Here is a 24,712-nt window from a genome sequence, read left to right on the forward strand (position 1 = left end):
ATCGTTTTTGAGAGTTCGCCTTTACTAGAGGGTGACACCTTGGTTAACCATTGTAATTGTGGCGCTAGGTAGCGATACATAGCTTAGATTCCTTAGACCCAGTCGTAAAGTTAATGCCTCAACTGTGATATCCAAGCGAGGAATGGCAAAACAGTCAACAGATTATTGTGATTATTTATTGGGACTGCACTCACAATATTTTTCTTCGCTGTATGATATATTGGACGGGAAGTGCAAGTGATTTAGTCAAAGGCAATTTTACCTGTAAAATCGGCATATCAATGCTTATTTGGTGCAGCATAATCAAACTTTTCTACCTCCTACTGCTCGCATGATTTAAGCTACAAGTCGTCTATCCGCCAAAATAAAGACACGGTGAACCTTATTCTTTGACTGATGGTCTAAGCGCACCAAGGCGTGAATAGCAAGTGTTTAAACCCCCAGAAAGCGGATATTGCCTAGTGATGGGCTTCGACTGGTTATATTTTGCCACATTATGACATGCTGCGACTTTAAGGCAGCCATGGGTACTGTTTCTCAATGTTTAAACGTCTCAACCCATGTTTAGTATCATAGAATTGTTTATGTTTTTTTTTTCTTTTTTTCTCTGTCATTTTTTGTTGTCTTCACCAGCGGCCCTTACTTTTAAATATAAGTGCATTGGATATTCATACCCTCACATTACTTATTTATACCGCGTTAATGCCTATAATTGATATTGTAATCACGGGGAAATGAATTGACAATATTGTTTTGTACCGTTTTGCTTCGGTTTTTACTGCAACTATTCATTTCCCAGATAATATGATGCACACAGCAGTGCTGACATGGGGATGAATTTTGAATGCCATAATTCAGGACTTGTATCACAGCCAAGGCCATCTGAAATGGTTACTTTTTCTTTTAAGTTTTAACATTTTTACTTCAGACGCAATCTCTTTGATTGTTTAGTTTAGTTTAGTGTTTTCTTTAATGACACAGTGCACATTTCACACTGTAAAAATTGGCAATGACATTTTAATGTGAGAATTATTATTAGTAGTATTATCATTGTGCAACCGGATAACTCTCAGCATGTGTTTTACATATGTCTACCACAGGCCAGTATGTTTACGCAAATATTTCCATTGCTGCAGTTGTTGATCAAGTCCTACCAAAAAATTAGATTAGCAGCTGTGCCTTTTGGGCTACGAAAAACTCGTAATATTGCTCTTTTTACTGCCTGTCAAGGTCTGTCTTATTTTGATAAAACATTCCAAAGAAATATTTCCGCCTACAGACACGTGAAGACGCGTGTAGTTTTAACTGTCCTTCTGATATTGGTGGCCTCAGTGACCACATTTGTGGAAAGGACAGTCCGACACAACCAACCGAAAATGTGTCCGAGTGTTCGACGGGCAAAATTCGGCGCGTTGCTCCTTTCTTGACTTGCAGAATTTGTAGTTGTTGAAAACCAAATTCCTCTCATTCTCAGTGTTTATGGTTTTGCATGGAACAAAGGGATTTCGCATTACTACGGCCATTCGGAGTTTTATGGTGGACGTAGAGAGGATTTTAGTGGTCAAATTCAAGTGCTGTGTCTGGACAGCTGTCTGCTTTCTTTGTACTTGGATGCAGGATGCATCATGTGAGACAACCTTTTGTTTGCAGGGGTAGTAAACAAGCTAATGCCATTGCCACGTTTTCACAAATACGCCTGCAGTGGACACTCGTTACCACTGCCAATGTCTGATGATGTTGCTCTTGCCATTCCAGTTGCTCAGGAAGAATCAGGAGAGACACAAATTGCTTTCCATTATTTTCAAGCAACACAGATACCCTGAAAGGGACTGTAACACGACGACTGTTTTATTTTAATACAGGGTAAGAATTTGAGAATCTATTGCAACATCTAGGAAGCAGTCTATAATCACAAACAATGGGCCATCATATTAATTTCCCCTTGTAATAGTATCAGTTAGTCTATAAAGATTCGAAGATGGCCCTCAACAGTACAATTAAAAGTTTACAATGAAATCACATACAGCCGCATCATTTCACCAAACCATTCATTTTATGACAGGTTCTTCTTTATTTTTTTCCTAAATCCGAGTCACGTGTCTCTTCATGTCACCCACTGATAAATGTTGACATTCATTCATGGAAAAAAAAAGAAAAAAATAATGACTACAGGGGCTTCAAACATCAGCTGGGACTTATTTGATTTTAGAGGACAATGTCGGATGCATGCAGTTTCAACAGGCCGGGCAGAATGTCCCCACAGCCTGTTACAGAGAAGCCTAATTAATGCTCAGCTTTGAATCTTGCAGACTGACAGCGAACCCAAAAACATTTAATTATATCAACGAGAGGGTAGAAGGGCACACATTTACCAACATATCAGTCAGAATATTTTCAGAATATGAGGCTCACACATTGATTCATCCAGCAATTTGAGGAGTGTTGTTGTTTGAGGTATATGTTCATTTTTATTTTTGGAGTTTGTGTTCGTGTAACAAGGGCACATTTTCGCTCTGCGGGAGGTGTATGGTCCAAGGGGCTTTACTGGTTGTATTCCTGCAGGAACTCCAGGGACAGGCTCGTGAATTGCGCAGTTGTCCTCCATGGACTCTGTCAAGATCCAAAGTCAAAGGGAATAATGAGAGTGAGGCGATTATTTTGGCTTGCTCAGTCAACATGCACGCTTGTGCATTCTACATTGCCTAACCGTCACTTCAGCTTCACTTTACAACATAATTATAGTCCACCAACGCCACCACCACCTCTGGTCCGAGGGAGTAATGTTTTACCATTTGGTAATACAGAGACAAATGTAAATGCAATAAAAGGCGAGTTGATTTGTTGCATAATTTCAAATAGATCCGCATTGCTCATGTTTCTTTTATGATCACGCGCAGCAGAGTCCTGTAACACTATTGGCGAATAGAAAGGAGATCCTGAGAAGTGATTCTTATTTCAAAACATCTCCTGCATATTCACAGAACTCAGAGTCAAAATGTCCAGCATGGAGAGTGTAAGCGTTTTGTTGAAGAGCACGAGCTCTATGAGCTGATAAACTTTTTGTAAATAGTGAAACAATGACTGAGCCCACAGGATTTCGTCTAATATCTTATCTGCGTTCATATCTTATCTGAAGTGCATTCTTGACAATTGCTGACTTAGAAAATCCTATTTTCTAATGTAGTGTGCACCATCAATTATAACTTCTCATGACTTAACTGATATATACCCATAGTCGATTGGCATTATCATGTCTGATTAACGTAATAATAATGACAATAATAATAATAACAATAATAATAATAATAATAATAATAATCTTACCTGTTAAACTCCACAACATTATGAAATTCACATCAGTGCACTGTACAGTTTGTGCATTGCCTTTTTAAGGAGCTGTTTAGCAAGCCTACCACCAGCCCATAAGCATAAACACACACTGCACATATCTCTAATTGTCATAAGCCAACAAACAAGTCTGTTACTGGTTTTGTTAGTGCGCCTGTGGTGTTTGAAAATTATTCGTTTGAACCTCCTCGATCTTACCTAAAGCCAACCACTCCTACACATCCAACTCTTCCAAATTGATATATGACAATATCTACTTTCGATCACGTGTCTACGGGGCGACTTAGACGGATTGCGCGTCATCTCGCCTTCCCAAATTTTTCCCTTCTGCTGCAGCTCGAATCCAAAACATCTATCTATAGTGCCGAGTACGAGAGAGAGAAAGATGTTTAACTCGGTGAATCTGGGCAACTTCTGCTCTCAGACGCGGAAAGACCGGACATCCGAGTTTGGGGACAGGACGGGCTGCGCGTCCAACATCTACCTCCCCAGCTGCACCTACTACGTCCCCGAGTTTTCTGCCGTCTCCTCGTTCCTTCCACAGGCCCCGTCCCGGCAAATCAGCTACCCTTATTCCACAAATCTGTCTCAAGTACCGCCGGTACGGGAAGTTTCATACGGCTTGGACCCTGCTAGTAAATGGCACCACAGAAGCAATTATGCTTCGTGCTACTCGGGAGAGGATCTGGTGCATAGGGACTGTCTTCCACCATCCACCATGACAGAAATGCTTATGAAGAACGAAAGTGTGTACAGCCACCACCATCACCACCATACCCACCCGGGCTCCAATCACCCCTCCACGGGTTTCTACTCCGGCGTGGGGAAAAACAACGTCCTCCCGCAAGGTTTCGACCGCTTTTTTGAGACCGCATACTGCAGCAGCACGGACAATCAGTCAGACAATTGTTTACAAAAGGGCGAGGGGGGCAAGCTGGAAAGCGACTCCCAACAGCAGCAACAGCAGCAGAGCACAGCCGCTGTCCCCGGAGCTCCGGAGCAGGAAAAAGACCCAGACGACGAGGAGGAACATATAAATTCAGGCTCCTGCACTTCTTCCTCCGCCACAACCAAGGACGGCAACGCCACCAAGAGCAGCCACTCGAGTAGGTATACCGAAGCAGTAAAATGGGGGAAGGTTAAGGGGACTAGCCCGGTGTTTTGTCGGTCAGATTTTATGTGGAGTTTTATAAGCATTCAAAGGATTTTATTATAACCCTACAAAGCTCTTTCTTGCAACGAGAAGAATTTTTACGATGGGAAAGCGCTTTGAAAAAAAGGGGATGTTATACACAGACGCCTCTATGGTGAGAGTCTGTGAAATTTTTAAGAGAGAGCTATTGTGACAAATGTTAACTTTGATCATGAACTTGCGTTGGGCATTTTAAGGGATTTTCTCGTTGGGCTGTCGAGAGTAAAAACCAATTGGGCAGAACATTGCTTTTGGCGTCTTGTGAATTTTCTTAGCATTGGGTTTTGCCCGCAAAAGACATACTGCAAAGAGAATTACACAAATCGGTTGTCATGATCTATCTATCTATCTATCTATCTATCTATCTATCTATCTATCTATCTATCTATCTATCTATCTATCTATCTATCTATCTATGTAGATAGATATCTATCTAGCCATCAATCTAAATTATGCTCAAAGTTTTTTTTATATTATCTTTTGCATATCAATTTGCCAGTAATGTTCCACATAATAGTCCCTGACATTTCTGCTAATGTGGCCCATAAAATCCCAATATTGCTTGAATTGAGGAGCTGAAACGCTGCAACACACAGGATATATTGCTGATTAGCTTCATGGACACTCCACAAGCTCATCCAGGCTACAGAAACAAGCTAACTGAGACTTGTGTTCAACCCTCGCTCACATCGACACACGCACTCTCAGAAAACAATAATGAAAAATAATCTATTTCCCTGGTCACCTGTTTGATAACAAGTTATAGGGCCACTGAGGTCTAGCCATTGCAGACAAGGGCGATGCATTTCAAATGACTGCCAAAAGATTGTGTAAATTGTTAGTTTAGCTCCTGAGGAATGTAGTGCACATAATGCGGTTAAATACTTTTGTTGTTGTATATATATAACAGATAAACACGTACTTAGAGGCTGTAAGTTGATATTATTTACTTCAAACTATTTTGGATATTTAACACTCTTTATGACTGGTTGATCTGATAGCCTTACTTCGCTTGATGAATGTTGACTGAAATGTTATCATTGCTAATGCCACTGAGACTGAATTCTTAGCATCTGGCAAGTCCATCGCCACCTCAGCCCCAAAACCTCTTTTATTTTACTCCCTTTAAAAAAAAAAGTGTATTATTATTGTTCTCTTATTTGACTTTATCGCTGCTTCCCATGACCATCTGATTGTATTTTTGTTTTTCATCCGATTATTTTTTTCTTCTTCAGGCGTTCCTCGAACAAGGAAGAAGAGGTGTCCCTATTCCAAGTTTCAGATTCGAGAGCTGGAGCGGGAATTCTTCTTTAACGTTTACATCAACAAAGAGAAAAGGCTTCAGCTTTCCCGAATGTTAAACCTCACCGATCGGCAGGTTAAAATTTGGTTTCAGAATAGAAGAATGAAAGAGAAGAAGCTGAGCAGAGATCGCCTCCAGTACTTCTCTGGAAACCCTCTTTTGTGAGCGGGAGCAGAGGGTGTCACAGTCTTGGACAGTGGCATCAAGGCCTCCTCTTATCTCAATGAGTTGTAACCGTGGGCATAACCATTTTCTAAAGGAGCCCATTTCACCAACAGTGCAATGTTTAAAGTGGACAGTGGAAGAAATAGGCCTGCATGGGATAAAGTCGCCATTTTCTTATTGCCCTACGGGCGGCGATCAATTTCTAGCTGGTCCACAGAAAGGCCAACATGGTTAGAATAATCATTTATATGCTGTTCTTGAATATGTCCTTCTATTTATCACAATTCTCATTTGTGTATATTCTACTGTTCATATAGACATCTTTGTTGAAATATCAAATGTAACAAACAAAGTTTGAATCCTTATTGCGCAGACAACTTTTAGCTCTTACCCCCTCGCCCCCAATCCATCCCCTCTGGTCTGTGTACATAGCATATCAATATCTAATTATTTCTCGACCGGAGTATGGATAAGATTTGGAAAATTTCCGAGGTGCATTTTTCGCCCTTGAGAACTGTGACGTCCAATCTGTGAAAGTGTACCCCCTGTACAGAGTAGCCTATGCAATGTGCATTCGTGACTGTAAATAGGCATATGTTGAACCTCTTTTCCCCTATATCCCTGCTGCTATTTTTCAGTACACTTCCCGTACAACTTTAATAGCTTTAACGCCAATTCTCGTTAAATTATTTGCTTAAAACCTTGGTGCTTTGGATTTCAGAGAGGATGAACAGATTGTCAGCCTGTGTATCATTAAACATAATACCTGAATAAACAGAAACGTATAGGCAAAACTCAACGAATTGTGTGATTTTTGTGCTATCATTATCACAAGTGTTATTACACATTTACTCCTGACAGGCGCAACGCTTCTTTGTCTTGATCGTGAGTGACATCCTTTGGCAAATAGCAACTGCTCTTAAATGCGTGTATAACCTAAAACTGTTGGCCTACATAGGCTACATAACCTGCACACTTTTAACTTGTGTTTATGACCAGAACACGAGGATACACACATTAGCTTTGATATGATGGCGATTGTGAAACTGAGGACTAATGTCTGTGGGGCCACACTTGCCAGATTTTTAACTATTTTAAGGTCACACCAGTCTAAAAGATCATGTTTAAATGTTAGCAAGCGTGTTAATGGAAGATAGAGCTCAGATCTTAGAAAAGTAGAGAAAGAGAGTGGAATGATAACCTCTTTTAGTGCCCACTAAATGGAATCGCCACTCTTGTAGTCTAGACACTGCCATAAAGACAGAGGCACTAAATGGCTATTTTTTTTCTCTTAATTGCACCGTCTGTTCGAAGGAAATGGTGTTCACTTCCGCAGTAAATAGTAAACAAGCAAGGCTAGATGTCCAAAGGGGAAAAAAACAAAAAAAAACAACGCCAAGGTTTTTCGCAATGAACTCGGTCTGTGTCTGAAACATCAAAACCGCAAAGCTAGTCATATTCTTCTTCTATACTCTAAGCAAAATAAGTGTATAGGTGTAATATACATGCATAGATAGATAGATAGATAGATAGATAGATAGATAGATAGATCCATATATATATATATATATTTAGAATCACACATAGTCGTTGTATTGCTAGTGTGTGGGTGGTTTGGGGGGATTCATTTTTCCTCCAAAAGAATGTGTGTGTACCTCATGTGAGCTCATGTGTAATTCGTATGTGTTGCCGTGCACCCAACATATGTGCGATTGCACGTGTGCATTAAGTACAATTTATAATTAAATGTAGTCTTTGAACTTCAATAATGTCATGGCCTTCACCTTTCACCCCCCGCAATAAAGTGGAATCAAGGAGCCCGGAAATGTGCGCAGCAGCGGAATGGGCCAATGAGAGTGAGTGGGAACAGAAAATGGAATGTGTACAGAGAACAACTTTGACCTCACGCATTAAACTAGCAGGTAACTTTGCCAGCTTTAGCACGCCCAGTAAATACACTTTATTGTCCTTGTAAAATGTATACGTTTTCACGCATGAGGCGTTTTAAAACATTGATAAACTGTAGACCTAGATTTGTATTCTCTAAGAAAAGTAAACATGTTGGAGTGTATCTGTCGTTGTGTGGACTTGTTATGATGTGTGGTTATGTGAGAACGAACTCCAGTTTGTGCTTGCCAAGGTGTGTGAGTCAGTTAACTTTGATTCTTGCTTTTCCTAAAGACTCAGCGCAGATCGAAAGATTTTACTTTGCATTGTTTTCCAATTTAGCGCATTTTCCTCCACGCATTTAGTGAGGACTGGTGGTTTAGTGGCAGTAAACATCAAGCTTTTGTTCATGGTTTTGGTTTAATGTGTTTTTTGTTTCATGTGAAGAAAACTCAAAGAAGAAAATTTGCGGGTTGCGTCCACGTGACTTGTATTATTTGCACTTTCTTCGGAAAAGCTGACGGTGCATTCACAGAAGTCGCTATTAATCTCCACATCTCCAGCGTTATCAGAAAGGACAGGGTCTGGCCTTACAAAAGACGATGCAAACAAGCAGAGATCAAGGCTATAGCCACCCCTCGTTTGCCACACCCACCAACCTTGGCCCTGGGACGCTGACGTGGGTAATTTGTAGTTTCTCCAACACCCAACGTCACAAACAGAGAGCACTGCAGAGGCTCCAGCAAGTGTTGCTCATCAGCCACATGGGGGCCAGGACTCTCCCGGCCTCTGTACTATTCTGTTTCCTCAACCAGATCTTGAAAACGTTTCCTGACATGGATGCCTCGGTGACATCAGAGTAGTATTATTCGTAGAGACATCCTCTTGGGAGATGTGTTGTGTGACAGAAGGACAGCCTGCTCTGTTGGAATGCAGCTCTTGCCATGACTCAGTCTGGCTCCTGCACTTGGGTGTTGCGCTGAAGGAAAATGGCGGCGTGTTTTATGTAAATGGCGATGATCGGGGGGAACCAGGAATGAGAGGATACGATGGGAAAGGAAAATTAACTGGTTAAGCTGCAAAAAAAAAAAAAAAAAAAAAAAAAAGTTAAAATGGGCAATTACTTCTAAAAAAAAATTGTAGATTCTTTCGGGCTGATGCTGTAACTTGTGTGTGGTATGAGGGAAAATCCAAGCAACGAACAGAACATCTTCTAAGTTACAGGGTAGAGTTTGTATTAGTTTTAGCTGTTCCAAGATTATTTTCGTCAGCTAATAAAATAGAATAAAATAAAACAAAATTAAATATAATGAGAGGTAATTATGAGGCACATAAACAAACTGAATATTACACAAGCTACTATCTCTCTTTAGATGTAAACATACAAGTTAAATAGTTAAACTAGCATTAGAAATACATATATATATATATATGTATGTCTACTTTTTTTCTCCTGTTTAATTTCCCTAATTATTTTTCCTTTCTCTTTTGTAACATTTACTGCTGTTTATCCAGGATTAAAAGTAACTCTCTGCCACTAACTCAAAATAAATTGTTATTGTATTAACTTTTATTTGGAGGTAAATATGGGAGCATTCCCGTTTCTTCTTCCTCCGCAGATACTAATCAAAGCATTATAGGCTATTGAATGGTTTTACACTACAGTTTCTCAGCACCTAACCTGTTCTATTGGGCAATAAAACAGCTCGTCGCTGTAAAACGAGCTCTTGCTCCTTTCGGCAACCGACTCACTCTCAAATGCATTCGCAGGGTGCCAATTATTTATTTATTTATTGTTGCCACCAAAGTAAGTCTTTCTAAAACGAATAGATGGTTTTTAGGTTCAATGTAGTGGCGGCGTGTTAATTTAGCGTGATGGTCAGTGTTAATAATGTAACTGTACTTTGGTGGTAGTTATCACTTTGGATTTTAATTAAGCACTTACACGAATCTGGCACCATAAATTTACTGTTGCGTATGGAGTAGACAGCAGCATGAAAGAGGACACAAAGTACAACCTCCTCACAAACTGGAAAAACTGCCAGGAGCAAATTAGTTTTGTCACCCCAGTGACTCCTGGTTAGTACAATAAGGAGTCCCATGCCGTGCCTCACAGCGTTCAACACCCTTACCTGTTTGCATCATGATAACTGCCTCCAGGTTTGCAATCAAATGGACGATAATTTAGTGGTAGGTGCCTGCTGTAGTTTGGACAAGTGTAAAGACCACGGTAAAATACAGTCGTGTTCAACTTGGTGTGGGTTTGTGCCGAGTATATTCGCGTGTGTTGGAGAATTCTCAAAGGATTACAGCAGCATGTGCACACGTTTAAAATGCTTAACTATGATCGTTTCAAAGAGAGCAATCAAAAAATAAAAAATAAAGTGTTTGGCTAATGGTCAAAGTCGGTGATGCACGTCTGCAGAAAGAAAAGCAACTGCAAGAAAAAAATGATTGTGAAACAACGAGGAGCGTTTCCATGAGAGAAATTGACCTGGATAAAGAATCAGCATCTTGTTATGGAAGCAGAGGGAGGCGTGCCCAGCGAATCCTCCATTTCTGAATAGGCTTTTTGTTCTTTGTATAAACTTATATCCTTTATTGGGCTGCCCTTTGGTCTGTACAGCAACGGAGCGTTTCACACATACAAACCTAACAACAATACGCGTTTGGAAATTGGGAAAAGAATAACAGGTAACTATTTGATGTGTATCATTGGCTCTGTTACATTTATAATGTTGAACCATAAAAGCAAATAGCAATTCAAAGTCAATTTGCCATCCACTTCCTCCACGTTGTTTGGCCTGTCCGGTGACATCACAATGACATCACCATACGCGTTTCCACCCATCTATGACATCCAGTGTACATATGCCTTCACGTTAGTGCTATCCTGTCAGGTGCGTGACATTCTAACAGTTAACTGTTGCCCATTATTTCAACTACACAAATATACTCTAAGCTTTCTGAGAATGCCAGATCAATATTCTGGATACTTTTTTTAACGAAACATTAAAAATAATTATCTAAAATATTCTTTAAGCAGTCCAAGTGCCTCTATAAGCTGTGTATATATATGTTTATATATATGTACATGTGTGTGTACGTGTATTTATTTTATTTGATGGTGTGAGTTTGTGAAATGGGCTGACTGCCTCATGTGTTCACTAATCTGTCACTATGAAGCAAATGCGTGGGTATAAGTTGAGGGTGTGAAACTATTTTATAGAATATTCATCAATTATTGCACATTTTCTTTTCTGTTCAGCCTTATTCCGAAACGATTTAACCAGAGCCCACAAATAACCTTTAACTTACACCCCGTTTGCACCCAAGTATCCACACAGCCTCGCTTTTCGTCCTGCAACAAGGATCTGTTGATAGTCCACATTTTCTTCATAATTGTGGGGAATGGTGGGAACTGTGGATAATCATAAATACACCACTCAGTTTGTTAAAAATATTTTTTCACTTATTCACATTGAGTTTGTCACAGATAACTGGATTCTCTGTATCATCTTGAAGCTCCACCGTTCTTATTAATTAGGCTGAGTACATTCTCGAGGGCTGATATGTTGCCCTTGTCTTTGAAAATGAATCTGAACTGCTCACACAGACAGAGGGGCAAACCCGGGTGCACAGCTTGCAAAAACGAAAACAAGAGGACACGAGCACTGCCACAGACCTGCTGGTTCTAAACAATCATTTTAAACTAGGTATTCATCATAGAAACAGTGCCTTTTACTCTCTGAGGAATTTAGAATTTGTAGGTAAGCAGCTGAGGTTACTTTGAACTCATTTTCTGCTTTGGGACAATCCCAATGATTTAAGACAAAAAAAAAGCTAATTATACTCATCTTTGCAACCTTGTAGCATGTAGCCTGAGTAAAATTATTTAGCTATTCAAAGTGGACAATTCAAGACCTCACCCGTCCAGAACGCTAAAATCAGTTTCAATCAGAGATTAGCCTTTCATCTGGGAAGCAATGTGGTACTTCATGTGACTTATTTAGAACTGAATAAGAGGCAAAAATAGTCTCAGAATTATGTAGTCTCACTGAGAATCTCGTGAAGCTTCAGCAGTAGTCTTATTGTTTGTTCCCTCAGCTGCGGGTTGATTCGGAGTTAATGAATGTCCTAAAGCGTATTGACTGCATCACCCAAACCACAGGTCTTACACAACAACTATCACACGAAATAAGGCTCTTGCAGTAATTGAACACACAACAGTAAATAAGTAGTTATACTCACGTAATCCATGAACATTAAAAATAAACAAACAGAAGAAAAAAGTAAATAAGGCTTCTGAACTTTTTTATTAAAAAAAAACATTCGGATCCTCTGCATGAAGTATGAAATTTTATGAAGTTAGCATTGTTATGCTTTTTTTAAAAATCAGATCTTTAATTGTGTAGCCTACATATGCAGCGCATTTGGCTGCATTAACCATGTTCACAGTACACAGTACTAAAAAAATTTCTGACACACTTTTGAAATCTAACTTTCCATACTAGTGGGGTAAACTCATGTCCTGATGTTTGCACGATTTGAATGTTGTTGTTTCGGGTTTTTTTGTAAAAGAAAAGGTGCAAAACCCGCATTGATGATTTCTGACTTCATGGCGCACTGTATCAGATAGGTCCTCGCCCACCTGAGTCTGCAAACATTACAGAGACAGAAAAACGCCAGCAACACCGTGGCTTTCTCATCGTTAGCACAATGCAACAGAAAACGTTCCGAAAAATAATTAACTATTCACCAGTCTGTCAGATGTTTAGCGTTCAACATGAAAACAAGGGGAAATGTAAGGACTTTGTTTGGTGTAATTTTGAATCAGATTTCCTTTTTAAATCGAAATTATAGACTGTTGTAGATATAGTTTTTTCCTCATTTTCCGGAAGAACAAAGAATTCGCCGTCGTGACATGGGTTAGTACAGGGTGGTTAAAAAAGAAAACAAAAAAACTTATTTATTCCTTTTTCTGGTGATGGTCTGACAGTTTAATCCGTTGATATAAAGAGGGAAAGCAAATGTGTAATCAGTAGGGCAAAAAAATCAAGGTCACGTTGAAGTGGCTGTGATTCTACAGACAAAACGCACCTTGGAACATACAGGAAGCTTCTGTGTGGTAGTTTGATTTTGCACGTATTTGTATTCTAGGCTATATAGCCACAAAGTGAGACTTTTTTTTTTTTTTTTTTTTGAAACACGCATTGTAACACCTCCAAGCTATGATTTCAGTAAGAAGTTACACACATATCTACAACTTACCTTGATAAATCTGTAGTAACGACAAAGCAAACTGATAAAAAAGAAAAAAAGAACTGACACAAAATGCACTCTGTTTTGGGACGAGATCACCATGGCTTCACCCCCACAACAAACGTTGCCTGGGCGAAAAGAAAAATTACTCGACAGGAAGCTTAAGTTTTCTGTCAAACACCTGAAGTCCGACAAACTTACATTTTTCAAAGGCCACGTAGTAACTGTCTTTAAACATTCCCAGGCCACAGCAGCCGTCCTTTGTTCCTCCTGTTGTGGGCCTGCTGCTCTGTCCAGCAGACGACCGCTAGGTGGCGCTCTTGCTCCATCAAAAACCTCTTGGTTTTCCAACTTGACCGCGCTGACGTCACGTTAGTCTGGAGCATCAAGGCCACTTCCACGCTGCTATTGGTCTGAAACTCACATGACATGTCTCCGAGCATCCATAATTGTGTTCCTGATATTTTTGCACCCCCCTCCAAAAGATGTCAGCATCCAACTGTCCTTATTCTCCTGGAGAAATCCCGTAGTTTAGAGCAGTGGAACGCACCAAGCGATTACTGTGTTGCCAAATGCAAATATGTCATGTCCGAATAGCGCCCGGTAACTTCCTGATGGATTCCTTAATGGGAGGATCATCTTCCTTCAGGGGTGAGGGTTATTCCAGCAACCCCGGAATGTACATCCACTCAGCTGCAGAATACGGATATTCAGTGATGAGAAACATTGGGAAGGTTGGACCATCCCCAATCTCCAAAAGAGACGAGGTAACTCCGGGCGGTCTCTCGCTCGGCGGCTTCCAGGATGCGCCGTACCTGTCAACACAGCTGGCTCCATGGACCCCCGGCTCCAAAAGCGGCAGGGACGAACAACCTGTTGCCCAGTGTTTACAACCCTGCTCGTTTCCATCGGGCAGCGTCAAAGAGGAGGCGTTTTGTTGCCTCTATCAGGATGACAGCAATAAGGGGAAGCAGACAACAGAGTCAGTCACTTACATCCGGCTGGGAGACAATAGCTGCCGGCCTGGGCAAACAGCCGCCCAGTCAGGCGGTTGCTTCCAGGTGTACAACGGAGAGAGGCCGCAGCAGGACGAGCAGCAGTTCCCCCCCGGCTTCTCTCTGACCCACTTGGCGACATCTGTTGAATCAGCCGCAGAATCGACAATAAGCTGCGGCAAATCTGCGCAAGAGACAGCGAGAGAGGTTTCAAAATCAGATGAGAGTCAGAGCAGGAAGGAAGAGAAGGCCAGGAGTGACAGCTGCTCAGATAACTCGGACGGGGAATTAAAAGGTAGATTACTCCCGTGCGCCCCCTCACTCACTTCCCTAGCACGCACATGCACATATACACCTAGTCTACCTGCGTGAAAACACGACCTAGATGTTCACGTTCACATATAAATGCTTTGAAGATAGTCTCACTGAAAGTATTTCACGCTTGCATGAATAAGTTTTGTGCTTGTTGTGTGGGTTATATCGCAGACTTGTGTTTGGTAGCAGCCACATGAGCATGTAGCATATGGGCCTGGCAGGGGTTACGGTGCCCGCGGCATTTCACACCTTTCTATTAATGTTAGAATGTGAGATGGGCAGTTATCATTGAAATAAACACGCTCTCTCTCTCTCTCTCTCTCTCTCTCTCTCTCTCTCTCTCTCTCTCTCTCTCTCTCTCTCTCTCTCTCTCTCTAACACACACACAAACACGTACACACGCATGTACACATGCGCACGGACAGACACCATTCCAAGCACAGAAACAGACACATCCAAACACACTCACCCCTCCTCCTGTCCGTCTTTTCACGAGTCCTCTACGTTGAGAAAAGAAGGCGTTTTTATTTCTATTTTTAACAGCAATATTTACGCCTGGAAATTAAATAATTGTTTTGAAACATTTTACTTTTATCATTGATCTGTATCATTTTATTATGTTTTTCTGTGTGACGTTTCAGAAACGTCTACACCTACGCGAGGCTAAACAGGCCACATTCTGCGTCGAGGCTACGGCTTTTTATGGCAACCAACTCTAGTTTTGGCAACTCTCCTTTCTTAAAAATGGAAGGCAGGCCTACATGTTTGATTCACGGTGTTTGCGTTCGTTTCTGCCAAGCTTCGTGAACTGTTATGGTTAAACGCAAAGCCACGAAAATGTGCAACTATCAACTGCTGAGACAGAGCTTTGATGAAAAGACGGCGAATTAAAAGACTCTGTATCGATGCAATTATTTGGAAAACCCTGATGGTATCCCCACTACAAGTAATGCTAGTGCATATTTTTGTATTTACCCCTTATTCGAAATAAGTTTGAACTTTTTCTTTTCTGGATTTAGCTGACGATCAGACTCCATGACGACTAGTTGGCCCTTTTCATTTGATCTTGTTTAATTTTATTTCACTTTATCCTTTCATTTTATTAGATTTTTCTTCAATTAATTTAATTATTATTATAATATCATTCATTTACTTTTTTCAAATTACTTTTCAAATTTAATTAGAGGATAGCCTAGCTAGGGAGTTACATTTCGTGTGTGTGTGTGTGATTGTCTTTGTGCTTGCGTGTGTCATACATGTCCTGCTACACCCATACCGAATTAAATGTTTTTTTTTTTTTTAGATTATTAAATGTGGGCCACACGCTGAGAGCTCACGTAAGGGTAATCAGTTCTGTAACATGTGTGTGTGTGTGTGTGTGTGTGTGTGTGTGTGTTTGGGTAACACAGGTGATACTCCTTGGAATCTGTATTCTAATTAAGAAATTAATAGCACGTGCAGTAGTGCTTGTTTGATGTTCTGTTTTGAGATATTTCTTTTTTTCTTATGTTATGACGCAACTGAGGCCCCTTTCTGTTTTGAGACTTAGCCTCCCAAAAATTAATTTGGCCCCTGCGTGCAACGACGATAAAATTTTATGGGAGTCCGAGGAGCAACATGAACAAAAGAAGTGTTTCACACCCTAGTTTAATTTGATCTAATTATAGTTGTACATCACACCAAAGCTATTTGTAATCAGTGGAGGTGGAGGAAAAAACACGCGACGCGGTTCATTTGCTAAAGTGAGAAGGAAGAGTCCGCACCCAGGTGAAGCTGCTCTTATGAAGTGCCAATTTAAATCCATTTGAAAACTACTGAATGAGATATGAGACCTGGCCGTGTGCTGTCATAGGAAATGCTGCCTATTTCTGCAAAAAAAAAAAAAAGACTGCCTGGATTTGGCCGGGGTTGCTCATTGTTGTGTTTTATCTCGATCCGGTAGATAATTCATCCGCGGAAAAGACAACGGGAAGCTGGTTAAAAGCTAAAAGTGGAAGGAAGAAGCGGTGTCCCTACACAAAGTACCAGACGCTGGAGCTGGAGAAGGAGTTCTTGTTCAACATGTATCTGTCTCGGGAGCGCCGCCTGGAGATCAGCCGGAGTATCAACCTGACCGACAGACAGGTCAAGATCTGGTTCCAAAACAGACGCATGAAGCTCAAGAAGCTCAACAGGGAGAGCCGAGAAAGGGAGCAGGGTGCAGTTTACAACTACTCCTGAAGACATTTTTAGTCACACACACACATGCGCAAATACACACGCGCACACACATGCACGCACACACACGCACACACAAGCACACACACACACATTCTCACACGCATATAAATAGACATGACAGATACAGATATAAACAGGCATGCATGTGTGATTTTGTAATGTAACCAATATTTATCAGTTCTTCTTTTTATGCGCACACCACGGACAAACACACACATGCACACAGCGTGCCTTCCATTTGAGCTGAAAATGCTGCAACTTGCAGACAAGACTTGAGTACCACCTGCAGCTGCATCGGAACAGTGAGGTGCTATTACCTGGCCATGGTTATAATTAATTATGAAAAAGGGAACAAGGAGGCAATCTCAACCAGTCTATAAATTATTAGTGGCATGTGAGCAGGTTCATTTTGCTGAGCTGTTATGAATGTTTTGCCACTTGTGTGCTGCTTCTTCGTTGGTGTCTGTGGCATTCTCGTGCAGTGTAATGTGCATGGACAAGATTACATTAAACTATGTCATGGGAGACGATTCCAAAACAATAAAAAAGGAGGAGAAAACGGAGAAGTACCACCAACTTTGTCCTTCCCCTGGCATAGTGTTGAAAATGAGAGGGAGGGAGAGACACTGCGGATGGGAGAAGGAGATCATGGCAGTTTTAATAGAAGTGAGAGACCATAACGTTGATTTAAATATTATCCAGGTGACCACAGTAAGTCAAGGTCATAAAATTCTAATGTCAGGTTCGCCCTGGAAAGCGTTGGGGGTGGATTTTATGATCTGCAAATATAATGTGCTGCAGCAGTAAAGATGCGTTTAAAGGTGTGTGTGGAGGAGGGCTAATCCACACAGCAGAGACTGCAATGTGCAGGACCCAGCCGTGGCGCTGCATGCCGGGCTGGAGGGAGCAGCTGCCAGCACCCCGGGATAATGGAGCTTCATAAGGAGCAAGAAGATAAGAAAGATGGTGGATGAGAGGACAATGAGCGCTGTGGCTGAAGGAACAATAATAACAAGCGTCACGACAAACACGTGGATAACAAAGACCACCTGGAAGACGTCTGCAGAAGCCAAGTGAAGGTAGGACCAATGCTTTTATTTCCTGTTTGGGGGCTATGCCACAGCTGTCAGGGGAGCCTGCTTGACAGCTCGTGTAGCACGCACTGTGCATGTCTACTCATGTCGATAGTTTATATCAAGTTGTTTTGCATTAATAAGCCAATTACGCAGCTGTCATCTCTCTCTCTGGAATTATAATTTTGACTGATTTTTATCATGGTACCATGTCTCAAACTCAGTGTGACTGAATGTTGAGCAAACTTTGCTTATAACTGCTGAATAAATTGTGCTGTGCTGCCACAGGATTGTTTATGGAATTGCTAAATTTGACTGACGGTTTTTATGCGTAAACAACAAGACATGCAGCGTGTCTAATATGTCTACAAGCACTGGATGAAAAGTATCTAGATTGCAGCTTAGTGGTGTGTCTCCTGTGTTGGTATACTTGCCTTTTCCCCTCTGTGCTGGTTCGTGTTAATCCTCATGTGGCCTTTGCATGCTTTCTCCTTTCCCTGGATTATATCCCCATTTGCGCGAAGCTGAAGCGTGGTTTAGGTAGTTTCATGTTGTTGGGGTTGTCTCCTGGCTCGGCAACAAGAAACTGCCTTGATTACGTCAGTTCGTCTTCATCAAGGGCACAATTTCCGCTGTATTACCCCCTATAGACACCCAGGTCCCTGCAAATGGCATTGTAAATGAACTGAGCTGCAATACCTTGGACAGAGACGTTTTCTTTCTTTGCTGTTATTTTGTGGTGGGCTGTAAAAACTTCCCAGGCTCTCACAAGGAGAATAGGTTGTAAACAACATGGGGTAAAGTTTTAGACTGTGTTGTATTGCATCTGCCATCAGTGGCTGTCGGCTTAGGTTTCGTGGTTACAGCTGCTTTATGATGAGACAAATACATTCAGGGATTAAGATATACATAATTGGTAAATATCAACTTGTCACTTTTTGTGAGTCGTTAAACTATCTGGCAGATGCCTCTAAGTATTAATTATGGAGGGGGGGGGGGGGGTGATGTGTACAGCTGTATGTGGTCCTAACTGTGTTGTTTTCGTTCTTCCGGCTCCTATAGCGCACTACTGTTTTAAAGGTCTTATCCCAAAATTCCATCGAATTGTTGGTTCCTATTTGCCATCACTCTGAGGAGAAGCCGAAAATAAAGTGTGCCACTATATCATTATCATGAATAATGCTGACTGATGACGAATGTTTTACAGAAACCTCATAACATCGACAACATTCATTCATTTAGAGTCACAATTCTGTTTGAAAACAGTCAGATTTTTTTTAATGACATTTCTCAACACGGTATTTTCATCCACTGAAAGAAGTTAATCATACATAACACTCCCCCTTTTTTTGTCCAAGGTAATCTTTGTCAGATTTTATTGCAAACTTTTAGAGTTAAACTTTTAAAAACATTTTTTTTTTGTTTTCCTCCACCTGTTTATAATTTGACTTAATTTGATAATTTAAAACGAGATTTACAGATAAAGATCATCTTTAGTTTGAAACCGCAATACTCTCATAATTGTGTTTTAGTCTAATAGGGCATACATACATCGAGCTGGAATTTCTTGCGTCTATAAGCAAACTATTTTGTATTTGGAACTACCATTGTCCTTCAAACGACTAATTGTCATAATTTTCATAGGCGGAGACCTGAATTAAGGTGTAACTGTATACATGTTTTGGTTAAAATAGTTAACAATATGAAAGGCCTATCTAACGTCATAGTGAAAAGTATTACTTGATTGTGCTAAAAATGAACCAAAGGTGATCAGGTAAAATAGGCATTGCACGTAAATTACACTTATTCACTTATGATTTAGACCTTACAGTCAGCATCGTTTCTGGAAGGGAGTCCAGTGTTAGTTCTGATCCCCATCTCGCCCCTATTTGCAGACCCCTCCTTTTTGGCATCAGTACTACTTGAGGAGACAGTCTGGAATCCAAAGTCACTTTCATTCAGCTCAGTGAATGAGTGTCTCCCTTGGAATGTATCACTGACAAAGACTTTTTACAGCGCCGAAACAGCCCGGAGAGCTGCCCAGATTCACCCTAAAACCATATACACATAAAGTCATTTATTCCACTTTTTTGTGGCGCACAGGAACTGAACTCGTTAGACAGCCACTTCCTCGGGACAGTTCAAGATGTGTTACTGACACTGGTATGATCAGACATGAGGCAGATATGCTATCGGCTCTCTCTCCCCCACCCACTCTGCTGTCCTTTTTGACAAAAAAAAACCCAAAACGCTTTACTCTTGAGATATAGCTTGAATGAACACCGTGGACTTTATTTTTTTTATTATTTCAAATAAGAGGATTAAATTTAGAAAGACAACGGAGCGTGACTTCCGTCATATGGAGAGTATTAAGATAAATCCGGCACGTATCACGCAAAATCATGTCGCGTGTCATTACATTACAGGGTTTTCTCCTTCTTGTCTATTAGTTCTTGTAATTATTATCTTTTTAGTATTCTTGTAAATTGACCACCCGAACCATTTTGTTTGCCGTGCTACAACGACAATGACGGGAGAAATGCATAAATGACATCAAAGTATGCATGAAGTGGCCGGCTGTTTATACGCAGATTCTTTTAGAAACGTTAGATTTATTTTATTTTTTTGCTCAGCATTTTTCACGTTGTTTCCTAAACGAATCCAAGGGTGTGGCCCCTTTGTTTGGATGGGGATCATTTACCATCTGCAAAACATAATGCTTTGAATCAGCTCGGACAAATAAACAATCCAGGGCTTATTATGAATTTAGGAGAGTGTGTTCAGAAAGAAAATGTCCCATTTAACCAACATGATACGCAATATCATGCAGCAGCTTGTTCATCATGAGAAGACTCATTGACAGTGCGTCGCAATAGTTACAATGGAAAGCTGAGAGTATTTAACAAACTGTTGTCACTAAGAATGTTTGGGGGGGATGTTTGGAATAAGAATGAACAGGATGGGTTTTCTGAAACTGGTAAGCAGCGTTTCATCTCGGATAGAAAACTCCTTGATGGCAAAAGTTAGTGCAGTGCAGATCTTTTTGGCCTTTGGGGATGATCACACTCAGCTGTGCTATCTGTTCAGCACATGCAGTTTATTAATAACTCGTGAGATGCCCTTTTGAATTGCCCATATGCAGAGTTTTAGCAGGGATAAATATGGCCCAACTCTCACATATATGAAAGCACTTATTCGTGGAAGCTGAACTGTATGCGTGTGTTTGTGTGTGACGGATTGATTTGGAATTTCAGCAGCAAATCTGCTAAACTGATTCGGCTTCTCATCATTCCTCGGCGTATGCATTGCAGCCAACTCAGGCACATTTCACGTGCCTTATTTATTGTGACGTGTTTCTCAGATACTATAGTAACATATGATAAACAGAACAGATAACGTGCCTTCACCTCTCCTTTACGCATGACTCAGCGCACTTCTAATAATACGAAGCTGTGTCAAAATGCATAACTTAAATATTTTCTTTACAATGAATCTTCTCATCAACACCTTATGTTGATGGAGGGGAACAAAAACTTCCAAATCCCTTCCCATTGACAAGTTTTTAATTTGTGTCTTAACATGCAGCATATAATTCGAGTTTAATCAGCCATTCGAGCTCTGTCTGCTTTATGATATATTTGTCAAACTCCAACAGATCTGTCGTACGTTTATTTTGCTTCTACCTGCGGATGAATTTATGATCCTAAGTGAATCTCGTTTGTTCAAAAAAATGATCTCAATTTGCTTTTTAAAAAGAAACTATTAAGGCGAGACATGTTAAAAGAGAGAAATGCTGTCCCAGTAATTGAAGCGTATGTGCTGAGTGTGGAAATCATGGAAAACACAATTAAGGTTGGTCGTGATTTCATCCAAACGTGAAGGGTCTGTGCATTGCGGCAGTGCCAGTACACCCATACATATTGTGGCTCGCCGTCGGTTATTTGTCTTTCAGCACCCATCTAATTGATCAGTGCTTTTCCTGAATTAGTTTTATCCAAAAACAAAGGCAAAATTGTCCACCCCAGCATGCACACGTTAACCACAAGCGTAAAGGCCTATCTTCTGCACCATGCTGCAAAAGTAGCATCAGTCTCAGGGATTATCTTTAAGACCACCGTTACAGATTCATTTAAAAAAAAAAAAAGCTTTATTTGTAATTTTTTTTTTTTCATTTGAAACGCTGGAATGCATTAAAATGATAACACAACATTGTCACCTTAAAAAGGTTTAGGGAGAGGGTGGTCGTATATTCCGTAGCATGTGCATCTTTTTTATATTTAAAAAATATGTGCTTTTGGAGTACGAATGAATCTACCCAAAGCAAGCTAAACCAACAGTTTCTCACGATTTTTTTCAGTCTAAACGCTTATTGTTAGGATTTTCAATATTCAGCCCTGGTTTTCTTAAAGACCCAGACCTGATATTGGCTCACGTTTGCCCGAAAACCTGCTGTTGGTTTTAACAGCAACACACTGTTTTTGGGGGGATGAAACATTACAGAAGAACTAATGTGTAGCCTATGTGTAATTAAACTGGTGGTCTGCGGTGTAAACAACTAAGAAGGATTTTCTTCCGCAACCTAATCTGAGATTGTCACACTGCAAATGACAGAAACTGCAAAAAAAAAACCCTCTCCCCCCAAAAAAAACAAAACAACAAAAACAACAACACATATCATTCATCTAACAATTTATTATTTCATTTCAACACATTTAGGTGGATAAACAGGGATGGGAATTTGTTTACTTGTCATTGACGGCACATAGAAACACACATTCACTCTCCCACGTGCATGCACGCGCACAGACACACGTCTATTATGCTGACACACACGCGTACAACCAAAACATTATAATTAATCCCTCGTGATTATTGAAGACATACACACAAGACATATGATGTATTCATATGCGCTAATGTCTCGGTAATAAATGGCCAAATGAGCGCCCTTTGATGGCATTTTACTGCAGTGGAATAAACAGTCGTCAACCTTCAACCTCCAGAAAGCAGCAACTTTAGAATGAGTTGAAGAAGTAAACCTGTGGAGAAACCAGTGGCGACAAATTTAACTCGGCTCACATCTGCGCATTCACCAGCACACACACCATTTGGTGTTATCCGGGTTAAGGTCTCGCGTCTGGCCTTTTAAATTTCATGGTTGAATCTGAACTCAGCAGCGACGCCAAACATGACACTTCCCACTGATACACTCTGTTTACACTCATGAAGCCCATAGCTATTGAGGATTGGTTAGTTTACAAGCTTAGGCTATAATTAATTTCTACTGATGTGGAATTTGATTTAGGATAATTGGGAATGCCATCTAATCCCTGAAGTTTTGACGATGACATAGGCTCGTTTTCAAACCACAATGTTTTCTGTTTGTCCCTGCAGTTGCACAAGCGGCATTCATGCTTTTTCTTATCAGTTGCAAGCTGGGATTTATGTTGGCAATTGATGTTTTTGTGTCTCGTGCTTTCGAATTTATGGAACTCAATTTGAGCCCAGTTTGAGATAATTTTAGCCCGGTGACGTGTGATTTGTTTAGCTGCACAACTGTAATTTCACTGTTGCACGCAACAACTGTCAGGCCAGCACGCTCTTATTTAGATTTCTCGCCTGAAAGTTTGCAGGCATTCGAGATTAAAAAAGAAATATTGTCCCAATTTTCAAGCTACTACTCCACAATAAAGATTTTTTAAAAAAAGCTGGCATTTGGAACTCCAAGACAAGATTTAGGCACTGGAATTACGAATGTCACCCAAAACTGCCTGATATCCACCACAAATAAAAAATAAAGCATCCATGCATATACAAATCAACATTAAGCACGGGCATCGCTTAGATTTAATAATTTATCAGCTGTATTATCCTCCTCATCAAGTTTAGCCTATACAGATGCATTATAGCCTACTTTAAGTAGCTTCATGTCTAATTGTGTTCTTAATGACGCTGGTGGCGCCTTTGGTTTCTCCTCTCTCGCCGGACATTAGCATTGTGTGATTTGCTGTGCTGCTGCATCGCTGCTGCAGAGTTCAGGGTTGTTTTTCAGTGTGTACTTAGGCGACTCTATCAAATTGCGTTGATAAACAGCAAAGTCGCGCTATTGGATTCGACAGTTACCGTATCCCTTTCATTTAGGCTTTCATCGGGTAAATTATTTCACCTCGTCCTCGTGCAGTCTCCCCTTTCCTGTTCTTGGCCTTTCTGATTTCAAAAGAATTGCTCCGCGTTCCCACAATAGTGGTGGTTTTTAGGTCGAGCGGGGATCTCGGATGCAGTCTTATTAACGACACGTTTATGAACAATCAAAAAGTCCTCGTTAAAATTTATTGATGGGCATAAAAACATGAACGGTCACTAGCCGAATGTAGCTCGCTTTAGTGGGCTGCTTGTCAGGGTTTGGAATCCCCTCCTCGACTATCTCACACAAAATCCCATTTAGGGGAATGTTTGGTCTTCTGGCCCTCTTAAAAGAGTGCAAACTTTATTATTGCTGAATCCTGCATCCTGCATTTTGATCCTCATTCCCCCCACTGTCCTGCCAGCATGCAGCTAGTGTAGCATTTTTTCTCTATTAGCAATAAACAGCATTACACAGGAAGTTTTAAAACTCCACTTTATAAAATGCGCTGCTGGTTTGAGAAGCATCAAATGAGCTAGCGATTCAGTAAACGTTTTAATGTTGTAATAGTATCCGTTCCAATGGCATGGAGCCTCGGTAGAATTTGCTCGACAGAGATTGATTACACCATCAAATAGTTCCTTGCTTCGAGACATAATGTGCGCAGGTCCGTGCTGCGTCCGGAGAAAGATCCGTCACTAGCACAGCAGATTCGCATTATCGTTATAAAAAGAAACGCCGTTGTTGAAGTTACCTCTATACGTCCAGGAAAAGGGTCAAAAGAGCCCATTCTTTAATCCCATTTATGTGCATTGGTATCCCAGAATA

At 40.7% G+C, this 24,712-nt stretch overlaps 2 protein-coding genes across 2 annotated transcripts; both read left to right on the forward strand.

The window, feature by feature from the left end:
- The first annotated feature begins 3,591 nt into the window (after positions 1-3,591).
- Positions 3,592-6,106, forward strand: hoxc11a (homeobox C11a). The gene is given in 3 exon segments (XM_075475670.1): positions 3,592-3,719; positions 3,721-4,454; positions 5,776-6,106. Coding segments are annotated over 3 exon segments (1,095 nt in total). The 3' UTR covers positions 6,009-6,106.
- A 7,623-nt stretch (positions 6,107-13,729) lies between these two features.
- Positions 13,730-16,880, forward strand: hoxc10a (homeobox C10a). Its single transcript, XM_075475501.1, has 2 exons — positions 13,730-14,447; positions 16,410-16,880. The coding sequence occupies exons 1-2, from the start codon at positions 13,730-13,732 to the stop codon at positions 16,685-16,687; spliced, it is 996 nt and encodes a 331-aa protein (XP_075331616.1). The 3' UTR covers positions 16,688-16,880.
- Positions 16,881-24,712: the final 7,832 nt, after the last annotated feature.

This window comes from Odontesthes bonariensis, chromosome 10 (assembly GCF_027942865.1).
Source record: "Odontesthes bonariensis isolate fOdoBon6 chromosome 10, fOdoBon6.hap1, whole genome shotgun sequence".
Taxonomy (NCBI): domain Eukaryota; kingdom Metazoa; phylum Chordata; class Actinopteri; order Atheriniformes; family Atherinopsidae; genus Odontesthes; species Odontesthes bonariensis.

What these genes read in the sequence shown, in the direction of transcription:
- hoxc10a (XM_075475501.1), top strand. Translation starts at nt 13,730, where the DNA reads ATGCAAATATGTCATGTCCGAATAGCGCCCGGTAACTTCCTGATGGAT. An exon ending in CTCGGACGGGGAATTAAAAG is followed by an intron (nt 14,448 to 16,409) that starts GTAGATTACTCC and finishes TCGATCCGGTAG; the next exon opens with ATAATTCATCCGCGGAAAAG.